At 45.5% G+C, this 17,902-nt stretch overlaps 1 protein-coding gene across 1 annotated transcript in view; it reads left to right on the top strand.

The window, feature by feature from the left end:
- The window catches only part of LOC143295951 (pecanex-like protein 4), a 23,941-nt gene extending 7,680 nt beyond the window's left edge, over window positions 1–16,261 (top strand). The window contains exons 4-11 of the mRNA XM_076607658.1: window positions 783–953; window positions 1,487–2,013; window positions 2,586–2,722; window positions 3,791–4,271; window positions 5,278–6,648; window positions 10,088–10,208; window positions 10,648–10,834; window positions 12,805–16,261. Coding sequence (XP_076463773.1) covers window positions 783–953; window positions 1,487–2,013; window positions 2,586–2,722; window positions 3,791–4,271; window positions 5,278–6,648; window positions 10,088–10,208; window positions 10,648–10,834; window positions 12,805–13,056 — 3,247 coding nt within the window. The 3' untranslated portion in view covers window positions 13,057–16,261. The remainder of the gene's footprint in view (window positions 1–782; window positions 954–1,486; window positions 2,014–2,585; window positions 2,723–3,790; window positions 4,272–5,277; window positions 6,649–10,087; window positions 10,209–10,647; window positions 10,835–12,804) is intronic.
- The last annotated feature ends 1,641 nt before the right edge of the window (window positions 16,262–17,902 follow it).

Genomic DNA, 17,902 nt, shown 5'->3' with positions numbered 1-17,902 from the left:
TATATTAAAAATTCCCATGTCGTTAGTTGTTATGTTGAGAACGGGTTAACTAAAAGTATCTACTGTTCATACCAGATTTCTATTTGTCTTGAATTTCACTGTTTCAGTACTTTGTCAGTTTGTGTGCTGTCATTTATAAACAATACGGACACACAAGGAAATCCTAGCCATTTTCTGTTTCTTTGAATGCATAGCGTTTTGGATTGGGATTAATAGGGTTTTATTGTTTATTCCTCATTTGTTTTTGTATATTTAGAGTTTATTTGTGTCTTTATTTGGTTTGGCATTATCACAGTTTTCTTACGTGTACCACCTTTGGGAATTGGGTTCATCAGGATTTTTTCATCTGTTTATGATAACTGATGTTAGGATTTCTATGTGTGACCTCAGAACTTATAATGTGTGTTGCATTGTGAATATAATATTATTATTATTATTATTATTATTATATCATAGCAGTATTGTAATAAACAAAAAGTGAAAAACATTATTTTGTGAATCTTTGGTGAAAAAGAAAAAGAAATTACATCTCTGCTATGAAACAGACTCTCAGTTAAATTCTAAATGGAAAAGGTTTATCACACTTACATCATTCATAGACACAAATGTTGAGCAATCATTTTGCATCATATGTAATGATGTATCAGCATTGTGTCCAAACAAAAAGATAAAAGAAAGATGATGAAAATAAGTAATAGAAAAGCCAGTGCATAGTCATATCAATAGATTTTTTTCATGAACTGTTGGTAACATGCGTGTGTGTGTGTGTGTGTGTGTGACAGGAACTTTGAAGAATTCAAGACCACAAACCAGACGCTGCACATTGTGTTTGCATGCCTGCCACTTCTGTGGTTGCTGGGTGTGTTGCCACCCCTGGAGTCCCTGCTGCTGTGGGTGGGGGAACAGGTGCATGTCTTCATGCTTGGGGGGTCACCCCTCGCCTCCAACCTTCGGTAAGAGATAGGTATAAATGTATCATGAATATATGATGCGATCACCTGGTTGGACAGACAGGAACAAGGTAACTGTGATACAATTGATAGATATAAACATTCGAAAAAAGATATGTTGTGATTGCCAGGCTGGACAGACAGGATTTAGAAAAAACTAACTAACTGGGAAGTGATCATCACAACAGTGAAGTGCTCTCCTTGAAGAAAAAATAAATCAGTTTGTTGTTTGCCTTTCTGATGGATTTACTGTTCACAGTGTCTGATTACTATCATCTGTTAAAAGTGTAAGTCATAAAAATGAAGGTTGCTACTTCATTTATATATATATAGCTACTCATGTCCTTTTGTAATTATTTCAGTTGTATGCTTAGTGTTTATGAGAATGGAAAAAGAGAAGAAGAAAACAAATGGGTTTAGTATTTATGAAAAATGGAAAAAGAGAAGGAAAAACCCCCAAACAGTCCAGTGAGCTGTAGGAGTCTGTTATGTTGTTTTCAGTCAGGTGATGAGTGCTGCGCTGTGTCACCTTTCAGGCTTGTACTGTACCTGGTGGTGTCGGTGGGGGTGTTCCTGGGGGCCTACTACATCCCTGTCTGCTTTGGCACTGTCCTGCTCTCTGTAGCCATGGGTTACCTCCTGAGCACGGACCTGTCTCTGCTCTTCAGCCAGGTGCTGCAGGCTTGCCGCTCCCACAACAAAGTGTCCACCAGTCAGTTCTTGCAGGACTCCAAACGGTTCAAGGCCAACACTGGCTTTGGGTGGAGCTGGGGTGTGGGCACCTTCCTCTATCACCTGCTCATGCTTCTCTTGGCCACGGGACTGGCGGCCGCCTTGAACTACTACAACAAGGAGGTGGACAAGTACTATGCGGGCTGGGTGGTGGTGGGGCTCTTGGTTGTGGAGAAGGTGTTGCGTGATGTGCAAAGCGTGTACATGGTGTTCGGTCTTCTGCGCAACTACTTTTTTCCCCACGCCTGCCACCACAAGAACCGCCCCTATATCCGCTCCAAACTGAGGCTGGCTGTTGTGGGTATTATGCGCCGACTTCTCTTTAACTGGGGTAAGGAGCTTATGTATGTGTGTGTATGTGTGTGTGTGTACGCATGTGTGTATGTGCGTGCGTGCTTGCATGTAACTTGTCAAGTGAAAATTTGTTTTATTGGGGGTAAAAAAGTAAGCTTTTTCAGCTTATTTTTTTTCCATTTTGACCTTTTGAAAAACAGCAACAACAAAAAACAAAGAAATGTTGTTGTTTTTAATGGGAAAAAAAGGGGAAAAAAGAAAAGGCAAAACATGAAAACCAACCATTACAAGGAATAGACAATTTCTATCAACAAAAGAAGAATAGACACAAATAACTGTGTCAGTGTGACGAGAACAATGTGTTTGTGCAATGAAGCTGTGCAGAAGACCAGTGGGAGTATAATTTCGGACACTTAGATAATGAATATATTGTTTAGATTATCAGAGATGAAAGTACATCTCACTCACCTTTGTGATATTTGCTGTGATGTTCATGTCTAGTACAGTGGAACCAGCAAAGATTGAAAACAAAAAAAAAGAAAGAAAAAAAGCAGTATGCAGTCATGGAAGTGACAAAATACTGACGGTGTACATGGTGTGATGTTGCAGTGGCCCCATTGACCATGGTAGCCTACCTGTCCATGAGTATCACCCAGCAGGATGTCATGGACCAGGCGGCCACAGAGGGTCTGAGCACTGTGCAGGCTGTGTGGTACACCTTTGGCATTGTGCGCGCTTTCCGATGGGTGAGTGTTATGTGGGTCGGAGACAAGGCAGTAAGATGTAGACAGGGTCAAATGTAACTTGGTGTCGAGGTCACAGACAGACGTAAAATGTAGACAGGGTCAAAGGTAACATGGTGTCTAGGTCACATACACGGGCAAAGATAAATATATGGGAAGTCACAGACAGAGTCAAAGGGAAAATGGGGAGGCCATCGGGTCAAAGGCAAAGTGGGATTGAGGTCATTGGGTCAAAGATAAAGTCATGAAGTGATAGGGTCAAAGGCAAAGTGATGGGAAGGTCAGACAGGGTCAGAGGCAAAGTGTTATGGAGGTCAAAAGGCGAAGGTATAATGGTGATGTCATAGGGTCAAAGGCAAAGTGGTGGGGAGGTCATAGAGTCAAAGGCCAACTGATGGGAAGTTCAGACAGGGTCAGAGCAAAGTATTATGGAGGTCAAAGGGTGAAAGGTATAATGGTGATAAGGTCATAGGGTCAAAGGCCAAATGGTGATGAGGTTATAGGGTCAAAGGCAGTCTGATAGGGAGGTCACAGACAGATTCAGAGGCAAATGCTGGAAGTCTGACAGTGTACAATATAGTACCATACAATAGCCATCAATTGTTAGATTAACTGTTGTACTGACAGAAAACAAGAAAGAAAGAAATGAAAAGTAATATTAAAATATTTTGGTGCAAATGGCATGATATTGATTCATAGACAGGTATCATAGTAATGTGTCTAATAACGTAATCAGTTGTCCATTTTTGTGTGTTTTGTTTTACTGTAATCAAAGATGACACTTGTGCACAACAAAATACTGAATTCAGGAAAAGAAATGCAGGCATTTTGTGACAGACAAACTTTGCTGTTCTACTTATCGAAGATTATTTCATGAGTACTGATATTTTGGTATTGTAATTTACAAGGTACACACAGATGTTTTGGGATCATATTTCACAAATACTGTTATCGTGACATTGTATTTCATTGCTTGAACAGTCGATGATGATGGTGGATATATGGCAGTGACGATACAGACAGTGGTCACCTATGCTGTGACACATGTGTGTGTGTGTGTGTGTGTGACAGGCATGGCAAAGCACCGCCCACTCTTTGCTGGAGATGTCAGTGGTGCACATCGTGGTGACCGTCATGTCCTCCAACTCTACCGTCAGGGAACTGGGCGTGCCCACCTTGCTGCTGATCGCAGGCCTGGTGCGTGACCGCTTCTTCCAGCTGTGCAACAAGCTGTACTTTGTCTGCACCCTCCTGCTCACCTCCTGGATGGACAAGAAGCAGCGTCGAGGTTCCACCGCCCCCACCCTCTTCCTCTCCCTGGTGTTTTTCCCCCTGGTCTTTGCCATCGTGGCTGCTGCAGCGGTGTTGTCGGCGCCGTTGTTGCCCATCTTCACCCTGCCCATCTTCTTCATTGCCTTTCCCCGCCCCCAGCGCTTCTGGCCGGAGAAGGTGGGGTCATCGGCCAACGTATGTGCGGACACTGTGTACTACCGGCAGCTGGCCCCTGTGCTGGCCCAGTCGCTGAGGAAAGGGTTCGCGGCCGGCAGTCTGGGTGAGTAAAGTCATGATTGTGTGTGTGTGCGTGTGTGTGTGTGCACCTTTTTTGTGCAGTGAATGATGTGTGGGTGGTGAATCGTTTTATCTCATTATTATTATTATACCTTTGAAATGTGACTCATCTGTTTTTATTGTAAAGTGTGGTGAGCCTGCTCTTGAAAAGCAAGGAACCTCGCTATATAAGCTTCCACATTATCTGTTATTATTGAGTACTGGGCAGAGTTCAGCCTGTGTGTTGGCCTCTGTGATGAGGGAAAAGACTGGGTGTCTGGTGCATTGTTAGCAAGTGCTGTGTTGTTGGCCCTGTGTTTGTGGAGACAGGGGAGTGTCCTAGGCGATGTGAGTGTTGAAAGGGGAGTGTCGTATGTGAGTGTAGATAGGGGAGTGTCTTATATGGTTGTTGAAATGGGAGTGTCCTGTATGTGTGTTGACAGGAGAGTGTCCTGTATGTGTGTAGACAGGAGAGTACTATAGGAGTGTTGAAAGAAGAGTGTTCTACATGTGTGTTAAAAGGGGATTGTCTTATATACGAGTGTTTAGAGGGGAGTGTCCAGTGTGTGTGATGACAGGGGAGTGTCCTATATATATTAGGTGTTGAAAGGAGAGCTGTCCTGTGTTTGTGTAGACATGGGAGTGTGAGTGTTGAAAGGGGAGTATTCTGAATGAGTGTTGAAAGGGGAATGTTCGATGTGAGTGTAGATAGGGGAGTGTCATATGATTGTTGAAAAAGGAGTGTCCTACATGTGTGTAGGCAGGAGAGTGTCCTTTATATGTTTATGCAAGGGAGTGACCTATTTAAGTGTTTAAAAACTGAGTGTTTGTGTAGACAGGGGAGTATCCTGTATGTTTATAGACAGGGGAGTACCATAGGAGTGTTGAAAGAAGAATGTCTTACATGTGTGTTGAAAGGGGAGCGTCCTGTGTATTTGTTGAAAGAAGCATCCTGTGTTTGTGTAGACAGGTGAGTGTCCTACAGAGTCGACATATCTGTGTGCGTGCAGGAGAACCCCATCCTGGCAATCACTACTTGGTGCGATTCCAAGATCGCATGATATGGGTGACTGTGCTGGAGAGAGGGAACGCCTACTGCACACTCAGCATCAAAGGGCTAGAACTCCAGGAAACATCTTGCCACACAGCAGAGGCTGCTCGTATGGATGAGATCTTTGAAATGGCCTTTGAGAACGAGAGAGGGGTGTCGTGTTGTGACTTCACTGAGTACCCACTGCACTCCCTCACTCCTGTGGACGTATGTGAACTGAAGACATACTCAGATGCTCGCAACGTCCTGACGGGCATTATCGACTCGCCCACTGCGGTGGAAACGACGCTGAAGTTCTTTGTTAAGAGCCTGGTGTGGCTGATCCTACAGCACGTGAATAAGGTGAAGATCAGAGAGGAGGCCCAGAAGGCGCAGAAAGAGAAGGAGATCCGCGATGAGAAGATGGCCATGAAGAAGCCGCTGTCCTCAGCGGTGGTGACCCAGGTGGAGAGCAAGGGGAGGGGCAAAAAGGTGCAGAGCTCCAGCACCAAGATGGAGATAAACCACAACAACCACCTGTCCAACTTCAATGCCTCTGCTGCTTTCAGTACCCCCATGGCTTCCAACCACCCTCCCCCCTCCCTGCCACCTTTGAAGGGCACCAGCACTCTGGTCTCCTTGCCTCCTCTCACCATGGATGGCAGGACCAAGAACGGCTTTGGCTTGCCTCCCCTTGAGGATCAACGTCCCCCCTCGGCACAGGCTGAGAAGCCGAGGAAAGCCTCGTGGAGTTCCTCCATCAACAGCTTCTCTGACAGCTTGTGGTCAGATGATGATCTGGAGAAACCCAAGAGCAAGAAGAAATCTCGCAAACAAGCCAAAGTAGGTCATTCAGCATCCCAGCCAATCAATCCTTCCATCACCCCAGTCGTACCCAAATTTCAGCAGCGAGAAAAGTCAGACCTGGACGATTCCATGGATGATCTGGACTTTGGCCTCCCAATGGCGGATGTCAGCCGCCCCAAGCCCAACACGGGGTTGCGGGGAGGTTTTTCCTCCGGCGCACTCCACTCTTCCACCCGTCTGAACGGGAACCACATTTACAAGCCAGTGACTAACCTGGCTGGCTCCCCAGACTTCAAGTGTCAGTATTCCTCCCACATGAGTCTGCCCAGCAAGTGGCGGGAGCTGCCCATCGAACACTCACAGTTGGCGCGACACATGGCCGCCTTTCCTGTGGATTGGTACCGCCATGTGTTGTCCCTGCTGGACTGGAGGGCAACTGGGCTGCCTGGGGAGAAGGTGGCCATCGATGTGGGGGCAGATGACGCACTGACCAACTGCTACTCCCAGCTGATCATGGCCTGCTACTCTGCCTTTGACACCCCAGGTGAGGGCTGCTGAAGTATAGGAAAAGGGAAGGGGGGGTGACTGCCTTTGACACCCCAGGTGAGGGTTACTGAAGTGTAGGATAAGGAGGGGTGGGGGGTGGCTGCCTTTGACACCCCAGGTGAGGGTTACTGAAGTGTAGGACAAGGTGGGGTGGCTGCCTTTGACACCCCAGGTGAGGGTTACTGATGTGTTGGATAAGGAGTGGGGTGGGGGTGGCTGCCTTTGACACCCTAGGTGAGGGTTACTAAAGTGTAGGACAAGGTGGGGTGGCTGCTTTTGACACCCCAGGTGAGGGTTACTAAAGTGTAGGACAAGGTGGGGTGGCTGCCGTTGACACCCCAGGTGAGGGTTACTGAAGTGTAAGACAAGGGGGGGTGGGGGTGGCTGCCTTTGACACCCCAGGTGAGGGTTACTGAAGTGTAAGACAAGGGGGTGTGGCTGCCTTTGACACCCCAGGTGAGGGCTGCTGAAGTGTAGGAAAAGGAGGGGGGTGGTGGCTGCCTTTGACACCCCAGGTGAGGGTTACTGAAGTGTAAGACAAGGGGGGGTGGGGGTGGTTGCCTTTGACACCCCAGGTGAGGGTTACTGAAGTGTAGGACAAGGGAGGGGGGTGGGGGTGGCTGCCTTTACACCCCAGGTGAGGGTTACTAAAGTGTAGGACAAGGAAGGGTGGGGGTGGTTGCCTTTGACACCCCAGGTAAGAGTTACTGAAGTGTAGGACAAAAGGGGCGGGGGGGGGGGGGAGAGTAGCTGCCTTTGACACCCCAGGTGAGGGTTACTGAAGTGTAGGACAAGGGGGGGGGGGAGGGGGGGGAGTGGCTGCCTTTGACACCCCAGGTGAGGGTTACTGAAGTGTAAGACAAGGGGGGGTGGGGGGTGGCTGCCTTTGACACCCCAGGTGAGGGTTACTGAAGTGTAAGGCAAGGGTGGTGGGGGTGGTTGCCTTTGACACCCCAGGTGAGGGTTACTGAAGTGTAGGACAAGGGGGGGTGGGGTGGGGGGGAGTGGCTGCCTTTGACTCCCCAGGTGAGGGTTACTGAAGTGTAGGACAAGGGGGCGGGGGGGGGGGGGGGGGAGTGGTTGCCTTTGACACCCAAGGGGAGGGTTACTGAAGTGTAGGACAAAAGGGGGGGGGGGGGGGCTGCCTTTGACACTCCAGGAGAGGGTTACTGAAGTGTAGGACAAGGGGGGTGGGGGTGGCTTTGACACCCCAGGGGAGGGTTACTGAAGTGTAAAAGCTGTCCTGAAGCAGCTCAACAATCACATTTGTTTCAACAATCTCATCCACCCATTTCAGTCTGCCTATCATGCTGACCACAGCACCGAAACCACTCTCCTCCACATCCTGAATAACCTACTGCTAGTGTCCGACTCAGGACAGATCTCCCTTCTCACTCTTCTTGACTTGTCAGCCGCCTTTGACACGATAGACCATTCAATCCTTATTTCCTGTCTTCATTTTACATTTGGCATCAACGGCACTGTTCTAAACTGGTTCAAATCTTATCTCACTGATCGATTCCAGTCTGTCATTGTTAATAATTTCCAGTCTGAACCCGTTAAAATTGAACATGGAGTCCCACAGGGATCTGTTTTAGGCCCAGTGCTCTTCACACTGTACACTGCTCCTCTCGCTGAAATTATCAACCGCCATAATGTCAGTCATCATTCTTATGCTGATGACACTCAACTCCAGAAGAGTGATACACCTGAAAAACTGTCGTCGCTCTTGCAAGAAACATCTAACTGCTTCCTGGATATTCAAAATTGGATGACTCTAAATAAGTTACAATTGAACACAGACAAAACTGAAGCAATGATCCTAGGAACTAATCAAAAACTCTCTTCCATTACAACTGACACAATCAAACTTGGCAGTACATCCATCCCTCTTTCCAGTTCAGTCAGGAACCCTGGCATTGTCCTTGACAACACACTGTCCATGCAAAAATTTATCAATCAGACATGTCAATCCTGCTGCTGTCAACTGCGGCGCATCAGTTCCATCTGGAAATATCTGTCCATTGACGCAACATCTAGACTTGTCGTTTCTCTCATTCTCTCTCGCCTTGACTACTGTAACTCTCTATTGTCTGGTTTGCCTGCTTCATCCATTCAGTCCCTTCAGTGCATACAAAACTCTGCTGCCCGACTCGTCCTCAGAAAGAAAAGATCTGAGCACATCACTCCTCTTTTGCAACATCTCCACTGGCCCCCTGTCTCACACCGAGTAAAGTACAAGATCAGCACTCTATGCTACAAATGAATTCACAAATCAGCCCCTTACTATCTCTGTGGCTGCCTTCACCGCTGCACTCCATCTCGCTCACTACAATCAGCTTCGGATCCACTCCATTTACGCATACCCAGATTCAAACTCTCGACTGTTGGCTGCCGTTCTTTCTCTGTCTCAGGACCTTGCAATTGGAATGAACTTCCTCTTTCGCTTCGTCAAGTCTCCACCCTCAGCTCTTTCAAGTCTGGCCTTAAAACCCACCTCTTCCCAAAATAGCCTCCCTTCCCTGCATCTTCCTTGTCTTTAGTTTCTCCAGTTTTAGAGTTATGCATGCATGAGAATGACTGGTGCAAAAGCGCTTAGATTTGTCTATGCACAAGATTCAGCACTATATAAGTACCATTATTATTATTATTATTTAGGACAAGGGGGGGTGGCTGCCTTTGACACACCAGGGGAGGGTTACTGAAGTGCAGGACAAGGGGGGGTGGGGAATGGGAGGTGCTCCAGTCTTGTGCTATCAGCTGGTTGCTGGTAGTGTCGCACACATTGTGGGAGTGATTGGATATGCAGTGTACAGGTAACAGATCTTGTTAGTGTCACACATGGTGTGGATATGATTGGATATGTGATGTTCAGGAAACAGATCTTATTTGTGTCACATAGTTTGGCAATGATTAGATAGGTAGCATACAGGTAACATCTCATTAGTGTCACACATCGTCTGGGTATGATCAGACAGGTAGTGTACAGATGATAATTTTTCATAAGTGTCACACACATTGTGAGCATTATTGGATGGGCAGTGTACAGGTAACAGGTCTCATTGGATATATACAGGTAGTGTACAGGTAACAGATCTGAAAACAAGTGTCACACACAGTGTGGGTATGATTTTTGGATAGGTAGTATACGGGTAACAGATCAGTCTCTCTGGGGGAGCGTTGTGTTAACATGGGGAGCCTACATGATGTTGAGAGGAAGGTGTGCATGTGTAGAGACTGTACAGACTGTGTGTGGAGAGCAACAAAAGCCATGTACCAGTGAACTGACGGTTCGGAAAACAGTGAAAGGCTGTGCAGTAGGGCAGCAAGAAGCCAGTTTAGCTGCCTGTTTGTATGTCTTGTTGTGTTAAGTTGTGAGGAGTGTGTGTGTGTGTGTGTGTGTGTAATGGAATCTGACAAGGACTGTTTGTGAACAGACAAGATGTCCGGGCCCAGTTACCTGTACAAGACGTACATGGGGGACGTGCCATGGAATGCCATGATGGACTGGCTGTCTGAGGACACGGAGTTGTCTGCCCTGGTCACCAAGGCCTTCAGGTAGGTACACACCTGTCATTCATCATCCCTGTGTTGGAACGGTCTGTCCACATGCTTGTTTTTCAACTCTTCTTTCTTCATGAGCTGTTTTTCTCTTACCCATTTTTTTTCATGCAGAGATCGATGTTTTCTTAATTAATTTTTTTTAATTCCTTTTACTTTCTTCCTTGGTTCTTGCTTGGAGATTATTTTTTCTTTGTGGGCGTTGTGTTTTTGTTTTCCTTCCAAATTTGTCTTTGCTACTGATGCCCTAGTTATCTTTTTTTTTTCTGGTTATTACTTTCCTCCGTGGTTTGAATTTTTAACTTTCTCTGATTAATTTTCTTTGTGTGTGTGTCTGTGTCTGTGTATGTGTGTTTTTGTGTGTGCGTGTGTATGTGTGTGTGCCTGCATGTTTCTGTGTCTGTGTTTGTGTGTGCATGGATATTTGTGCACACAGACTGGGGTTCAAGCTGATGCTGGACTCCATGTTGCTGGGCGACATTGAAGAACATGAGGAGCTGGAAGAGAGTCTGCGAGAGTTTGACAACCAGTGGTATATCGGCTTGGACGGCGACGCCCAGTGGAAGGCAGCTGTCCTCGACAACCGGGCCAGCCTCTTCTCCCTGGGACACAACAATGTGCAGGTAACAGGATGGGAAACATAACAGTGGTGTGGTGACCAGGCAGTAACGTGTCTGAGAGAATCTGAGGACATAGGATCGAATCCCACACTTGCCAGTATTTGATCTCTTTCCACTTGACCTGGTGTGGTGGTGTGGGTGCCAGTCATAGGGATGAGATGATGAACAGAGGTTCCACATGTAGCATGCACTTAGCACTTGCAAAAGTACCCAAGTATCAAAAGACTTGTCCTTGGCATATTCTGCAGAAAAATCTTTTTTTATTGAAAAATCACACTTGCAGGTTGAAAAAGAAAAAGGGTGGCGCCGCACTGTAGTGACATGGAGATCAGCCTGAATTTCACACAAAGAAATCTGTTGTGACAAGAATAGCACAATAGAATATAATGCTCTGGGCTTGAATTTAGTTATAGTGATTGTCTTGCCCATGTCACATTCCCACTCTCTCAGCCAAGAAGGCTTTAGGACTCTCGGCATTTGGGTCCCCAAAGGCCAGCTAGCCCTCAAGGCTGTTGCACTAAGAGCCAGTGTAATCTTGCCTCCAATTTTGAGTCATAGTCCCTCACAAAAGACTATGCTGCAAATAAATTCCCATTGCAGTGGAGAAATTGATGATACTGTTGTCACTTTGCTTTTGGCCACATTATGGGGAGTAAAACAACACTGGTAGTTGGTGTGAAACAGGTGGCAGGTTGGTACTTGGGGAGTGGTGTTTGTGTGTCAGGCCTTGGGCACCTGGAAGACATTGGTATTGTCTGCCTGAGATAGGGTGAATGTAGTATCAGAGGTGTGGGGAATTGGTACTGGCTGCCTGAGATGGGGTAAATGTTGTATCAGAGGAGTGGGGAATTGGTAGTGTTTGCCTGAGATGGGGTTAATATAATATCAGAGGAGTGGAGAATTGGTATTGCCTGCCTTGAGATGGGGTTAATATCATATCACAAAAAATAAATCTCTCACCTTATTTTTACAGTTTTGCCATTATGTAGAAAATGTTGCTAGTTTTTCACCTCAAACTGCCATACCCTCACATTGTTTGATCTTGTCCTTGAGAACAAAGTTATTAGAACAAATGCCTGTAAATTCATAAAATAGCTTCCGATAAGTATTCATACGCTTTGGAGAGCTAAAATGCTGCTGTCGCTGCCTTACTTGTTCTGCAATATTTCGAGATGAACTTGCTTCAGATGCCATTTACTGACACGCTAGCACACGAAGCAGACAACAGGTCAATGACTTTGTCAACGTGTGCGTGAGACAAGTTACACATGACAGGCTGGCCAAGCATGCCATTTGGCTGTGGTGTGGCCCAGAATAGCACACTGTGCTTGGCTAATCACCAAATCATGTGAATTGCACATTATGGATTTTTAATTTTGGAAAAAGCTATTCCATTTCATTGTCTGAATCTGAGTGCCTTTCATGTGGGAATGCTCATCCATTCCATTGTCTGCAAAGAGTTAAATGTGATTATTGCATGTATATGCCTATGATTATTGCACATGTGGTTTACTTGAAGTCAGCATTTAAGTATTTTATGTCTTTAATGCATGGCTATTAAATATGAATATGGAGATGATAATGTACTGTGTGTTCCATTCCAGGGGACGTACACTAAAATTAATCTCTCTGTGGAGATGATAATGTACTGTGTGCTCCATTCCAGGGGATGTACACCAAAATTAATCTCTCTGTGGAGATGATAACGTACTGTGTGCTCCATTCCAGGGGACGTACACCAAAATTAATCTCTCTGTGGAGATGATAATGTACTGTGTGTTCCATTCCAGGGGACATACACCAAAATTAATCTCTCTGTGGAGATGATAATGTACTGTGTGTTCCATTCCAGGGGACATACACCAAAATTAATCTCTCTGTAGAGATGATAATGTACTGTGTGTTCCACTCCAGGGGACGTACACCAAAATCAGTCTCTCTGTGATGATAATGTACTGTGTGTTCCATTCCAGGGGACGTATACGAGCCGCACGCTGACCCTGCAGGAGGTGATGGGCAGTGTGGGGCGGCTCAATGCGGAGGTGGTGCGGGGCCAGTGGGCCAACCTCAGCCTGGAGCTGCTCTACATGACCAATGATGACGAGGAGCGCTACAGCATCCAGGCCCACCCCACCATCCTCAGGAACCTCACCGTGCAGTCCGCAGATCCCCCGCTGGGATACCCCATCTTCTCCTCAGAGCCCATCTCTGTGCCCCTGCTGTAGGCAGGGAGGGAGGGGAGGGCTGTGTGGGGGGCATGACGGCTATCTGTGTTACAGACTGGGGCAGAGCTCACGAGCTCACGTTCTGTAAAGACACCCTGGTGTCAGTGTGGTCTGTGGAGAGACCTGGGTCCTGAAAGGGTGGAGTTTAACGACTGATTGGCTGATGCCATTTTGGTCAGAGTTCTTCAGGGCTGACGTCTTCACCCTAGTGTCAGTGTGGTTTGTGGAGGGACCTGGATCCTGCTTGAAAGGGTAAAGATTAACGACCGATTGGATGACGCCCATAAGGTCACGTTCTTCAGGGCTGAGGTCTTGGTCAGGGTCTTGGGGACTGGCTGGCTGTTTTTGTTCTGGGACTGTGATTGTGGGCTCCCCAGATGTGGTGTGTGGACTATTCCTGGCTGACGGGCCCAGCCTTCCCATCCCACAGCGCCAGCAACATCACTGGGCAGAAACACTTGGCCCCGCTGGTCACAACATGTAAACCATTCCTTCCATCCAGTGACTGGCTGTTTTGTTGGCTTTTTTTTTTGTTTGTTTTGTTTTGTTTTTGTTTCACAGTTTAGTTTTGGTTTGGCTTGAAGAGTCCTTTATAATTATTATGATGGATATTGCAAGTGTTGGATTTGAATATTAAGATCTATATTATCGTGTTATGTATTTTGTAGATTTGGGTATGATAACTTCGCTATGTATGTTTGGTTGGGTTTTTTTTTTTAAACATGATTCAGCTGTTATCAGTGACACTGATGTTTGTGTCATGTGTGATACAAAGTTCTTTTAGCATGAAGCACAGGCTGGCAGTCTGTGTTAGTAATGTGGGTTTACTTGTCATCTGTGTAATGTGTTTTGTCAGGAACAGACAGGGCAGCCTGAGTTTTTTTTTAGGGGGGGGGGTCTACTTGTGTATGTGTATTGTTCTGTGTATGTTGTTCTGTGAGTGTATGTGCGAAAATGGAGTGGTCTGGTGTATTGTGCCTTGTCATTTTGCTTTCAGAGACACAGAGAGTGTGTGATGCACATTGTTCCATTGTGAGAGAGAGAGGCCAGTACGGCGTGTGATGTGACTGTAGGATGCAGTTGGTGATGTGTGTAGTGGATGGTGTGTAAAGTATGCAGTGGATGGTGTGTGTTATGAATGGTGTGTACAGTGTTTAATGTGTGTAGTGGATGGCGTGTACATTGTGTATTCATTCCTCTCATAACCTCTTATTTTCATTTTGATTATGTGTGTAATTCATAGTTGATGGGAAGTGCCTTGTGTGTGTATGTGAGTGTGTGTGTTTTACGTGTGTGTGTGTGTATGTGAGTGTGTGTGTTTTATGTGTGTGTGTGTGTGTGTGTATGTGTGTGTGTGTGTGTGTGTGTGTGAGAGAGTATTTTATGTGTGCGTGTGTAGGTGTGTGTGTGCCTGTGTATGTGTGTGTATACCTGTACAAACATGTATGCATACATTTTTTCTTCTTCTCAGTTTGCCTCATAGTATATCAGACATGAGGACCCAGATACTATTCTCATAACTTGAAACAAAAAATCTGAAGTGTCCAGCTGATAGAGATAGCAGGAGCTGTTCTGTCTCTGGTGTGTGGGGAATGGAGGGTGAGGGGTGCGTGTGATAAGTATCTTGTGGTCAGAGCTTGCCCATCCTGCTCTGGAAAGTGACCTGAGTCAGCTGCCACCAGTGTGCAGCACACACACACACAGGAGAGAGAAAGACAGATCAAAGTGTTTGGACCCTAACGTGTGCAGCATGCAGATGTGACAAAGAGTGCAGCTGTTGTATTTTTGTTTTAACTGGTCACAACCTGCTCTGTGTATACCCATATCTTGTCTGTTGTATTGTCTCAAACTACATTTGTGGTATGTGCTGGTTTTTGTTGATTTTGTGTGGGGTTTTTTTGGTGGTTGTTTTTTTAGGGTTTTTTAAGAGAGGTATAACATTGATGGGCTTATTAGAGCTGAAGACCTTGTACTGTTCAGCTCTCCCTAAAGTTTTTTTTATCACTGTCAGTTTATTGAAACATGTTCACCATACTTTTGTATACTTATTGTGTTTGTGTCAAAGTGTAAATTTGTTTTACCATACTTTTGTATACATATTGTGTTTGTGTCAAAGTGTAAATTTGTTTTCTAAATCTCAAAAACTTTTTCAGCAGGAAGTTGCTGTAAACTTGTACTTAATGTGATATTTGTGACACCTACTAACCATAATATCAAACAATTCACTGCAGTGTACACAGTAGAATTGGTCACGCAGTTTGGTCTCATTGTAAAGTGTTAGGCATGCAATGGTTTGGGATTTCTTTTTTCAGAAAAGTGAGTGAATGGCTTATGAAGCAGCAATGAAATGTGGGTGATAACAGTACTTTTCTCATATAAAAATGCCTCAGCACACACACACAGACACACACACACAGCCACACACACGCACACACACACTCACATGTGTGTGCGCACACGTGCGTGCGCGCACGCGCACACACACACACACACACACACACTTTGAGTGGAGTGGAGTCATGGCTTAGAGGTAACGCATCCGCCTAGGAAGCGAGAGAATCTGAGCATGCTGGTTTGAATTACGGCTCAGCCGCCGATATTTTCTCCCCCTCCACTAGACCTTGAATGGTGGTCTGGACGCTAGTCATTTGGATGAGACGATAAACTGAGGTCCTGTGTGCAGCATGCACTTAGCTTACGTAAAAAAAGCCACGGCAACAAAAGGGTTGTTCCTGGCAAAATTCTGTAGAAAAATCCACTGCGATGGGATAAACAAATAAAAAAACTGCACACAGAAAAAAATACAAAAAAGTGGGTGGCGCTGTAGTGTAGCAACACACTCTCCCTGGGGAGAGCAGCCGGAATTTCACACAGAAAGCTCTGTTGTGATAAAAAGATATACAAATACAAAAAGTAAATACACTTTTACAGTCTAACCAAGAAATATAGACAGTATTGAAGATTCACTGCATGTGTAAGTCAGTCTGCAGCTGGTGTCTTAGTCGACGTGGTGAGGGTCTTTGTTGTTCTGACGGTTGTTGTCTCTCTTCCTCCTGATGTCTGGCTTGTGATCCACTGATGAGCAAGATACGAGGTTTGGATTCAGGCCATGGTAAGGTCACAGGAATGACACATATCGCACAACACACATCAGGTATTGTTTGTGTGGCTTTGCTATTTTTATTGATATATGTATGAAGAAAAATCCTAAGAAGAAATTATGGGTCAAGCTGTGTACATATTCCTTATATCTATGTCACTTCAGCACAAGTTGAGTTGTGGTGTTTATTGAATGAAATATGCCGTCCATGTTGTTTTATTCTTATTTGGATTGCTTCTGTCTGTTTGGCTGCTCCAGTTGCTGACGTCATAGGTGACGTATTGTAAGTTTAGTTTGGTGACCGTGCTCAGCACGACAACTGTTCATGTGATACCTTCCCTTTGTTGGAGTCCCCCTGACACAGTGTTTTGTATGTATGAACTAACACACACCTTCCATCCCCCCAGTTCTCAAATTGTTTGCTGTACAGAGCATTTCTTTCTGTTATTCACACAGATCCTGACACCTCCTGTTGCAAGATCACTCCCATGACCTTTTTTTCCACTTTGGTTTTGACTGGAAAAAGTCGCTTCGGGGGGTTGTGTCATAGGCACATGTCAGTTTTTTGCGTGCATCTGTGTTTCTCTCTCTCTCTCTCTGTTACTTTCTGTGCCTCTATGTGTGTTTCAATGTGCATAGTGTGCTGGTACTCAACTGAAGTGTCAGATGGGTAGCTGCAGTCACACCTCCATCTCAGTTGGTTTGTCTCTCGTCATTCTTGGAGACTGTCAGGGAGTCCTGTCATGATCTGTCTGACCCCCGTTTGCTCAGTGCTTTTGGTATTTCTTGTTCCTGTTCGGTGTTCTGGATGTTTTCATACAATGCTCTGGTTCTTGGCAGTCTTACATCTAGTTTTATTCAGTTGTTTTCTCTTCATTGTTTTATTTGTAGCCAATGTAATAACACCTTTTAACCCTTTCCACTGTTCTAGCCAATGTTGTACTGTCCTAATCTAATTCTTCCATTTGTTCTTTCTGCTCTTACTCAGTGTTCTAGATACACTCAATGTTCTGGTAACTGTTAAATGTTTTGGATCTGTCCATTCATTGTCATCGCTGTGTGAGTTGCAGTAGCAGTTTTGCTCGGTGTTCTTTCTATTCAGAGCTGTTGCTTTTTACTTGAAATGTCAAAGCTCTGTCTGTTCAGTGTTTCATTCCCATTCATATCTGTTTCAAGTCCATACTCACTTTTTTCATCGACAGTTTTCATGGACACTTGTTGGGGTTGTTTTGTTCAATCTGTATTCAGTGTGTAGTTGTTTTTTTTCCAAGTCCTCTGTTGTTCCTGTACCCCTTTACACCCACTTGTCCAGTAGAACAGTATCAGCCCTGGTTATTCCCAAGCCCCCCTCCACTCCCAAGCTGGCTATAAGCTGTGATATTGCTAATCTGTGCCTGTATGTATATCATTATTTACAGTAAGAGAGAAAGAGAGAGAGAGAGAGATAGGTAGGTAGGTTCTAGTCATGGTGGATGTGAAGGAAGAGAATCATGACTTTGTGCTTGCTGTGGTGTTCGTGTCTCTTGTCTTCCCCATGTGTTTCACACAGGTTTATGTGTATCCCTGTCTTGTCCTGTCCGCCCTGTAGTTGTGCCTGGCCACAGAATTCAGCTTGCTGACTGGTGCCAGAAGGCACCATGGCAGAGTGGATTAGATGTTGAACTTATGGTCCAGTGTTCACCAGTCATCAGTGTTCAAGGTCCTGTTTTGGCGTGGTGTTGTGTCCTTCTGAAAGGCATAGACTTT

Source organism: Babylonia areolata, chromosome 21 (genome assembly GCF_041734735.1).
Source record: "Babylonia areolata isolate BAREFJ2019XMU chromosome 21, ASM4173473v1, whole genome shotgun sequence".
Lineage (NCBI taxonomy): Eukaryota > Metazoa > Mollusca > Gastropoda > Neogastropoda > Buccinidae > Babylonia > Babylonia areolata.
Note: the sequence above shows the minus strand (reverse complement) of the source record. Positions and strands in the feature narration are given on the sequence as shown.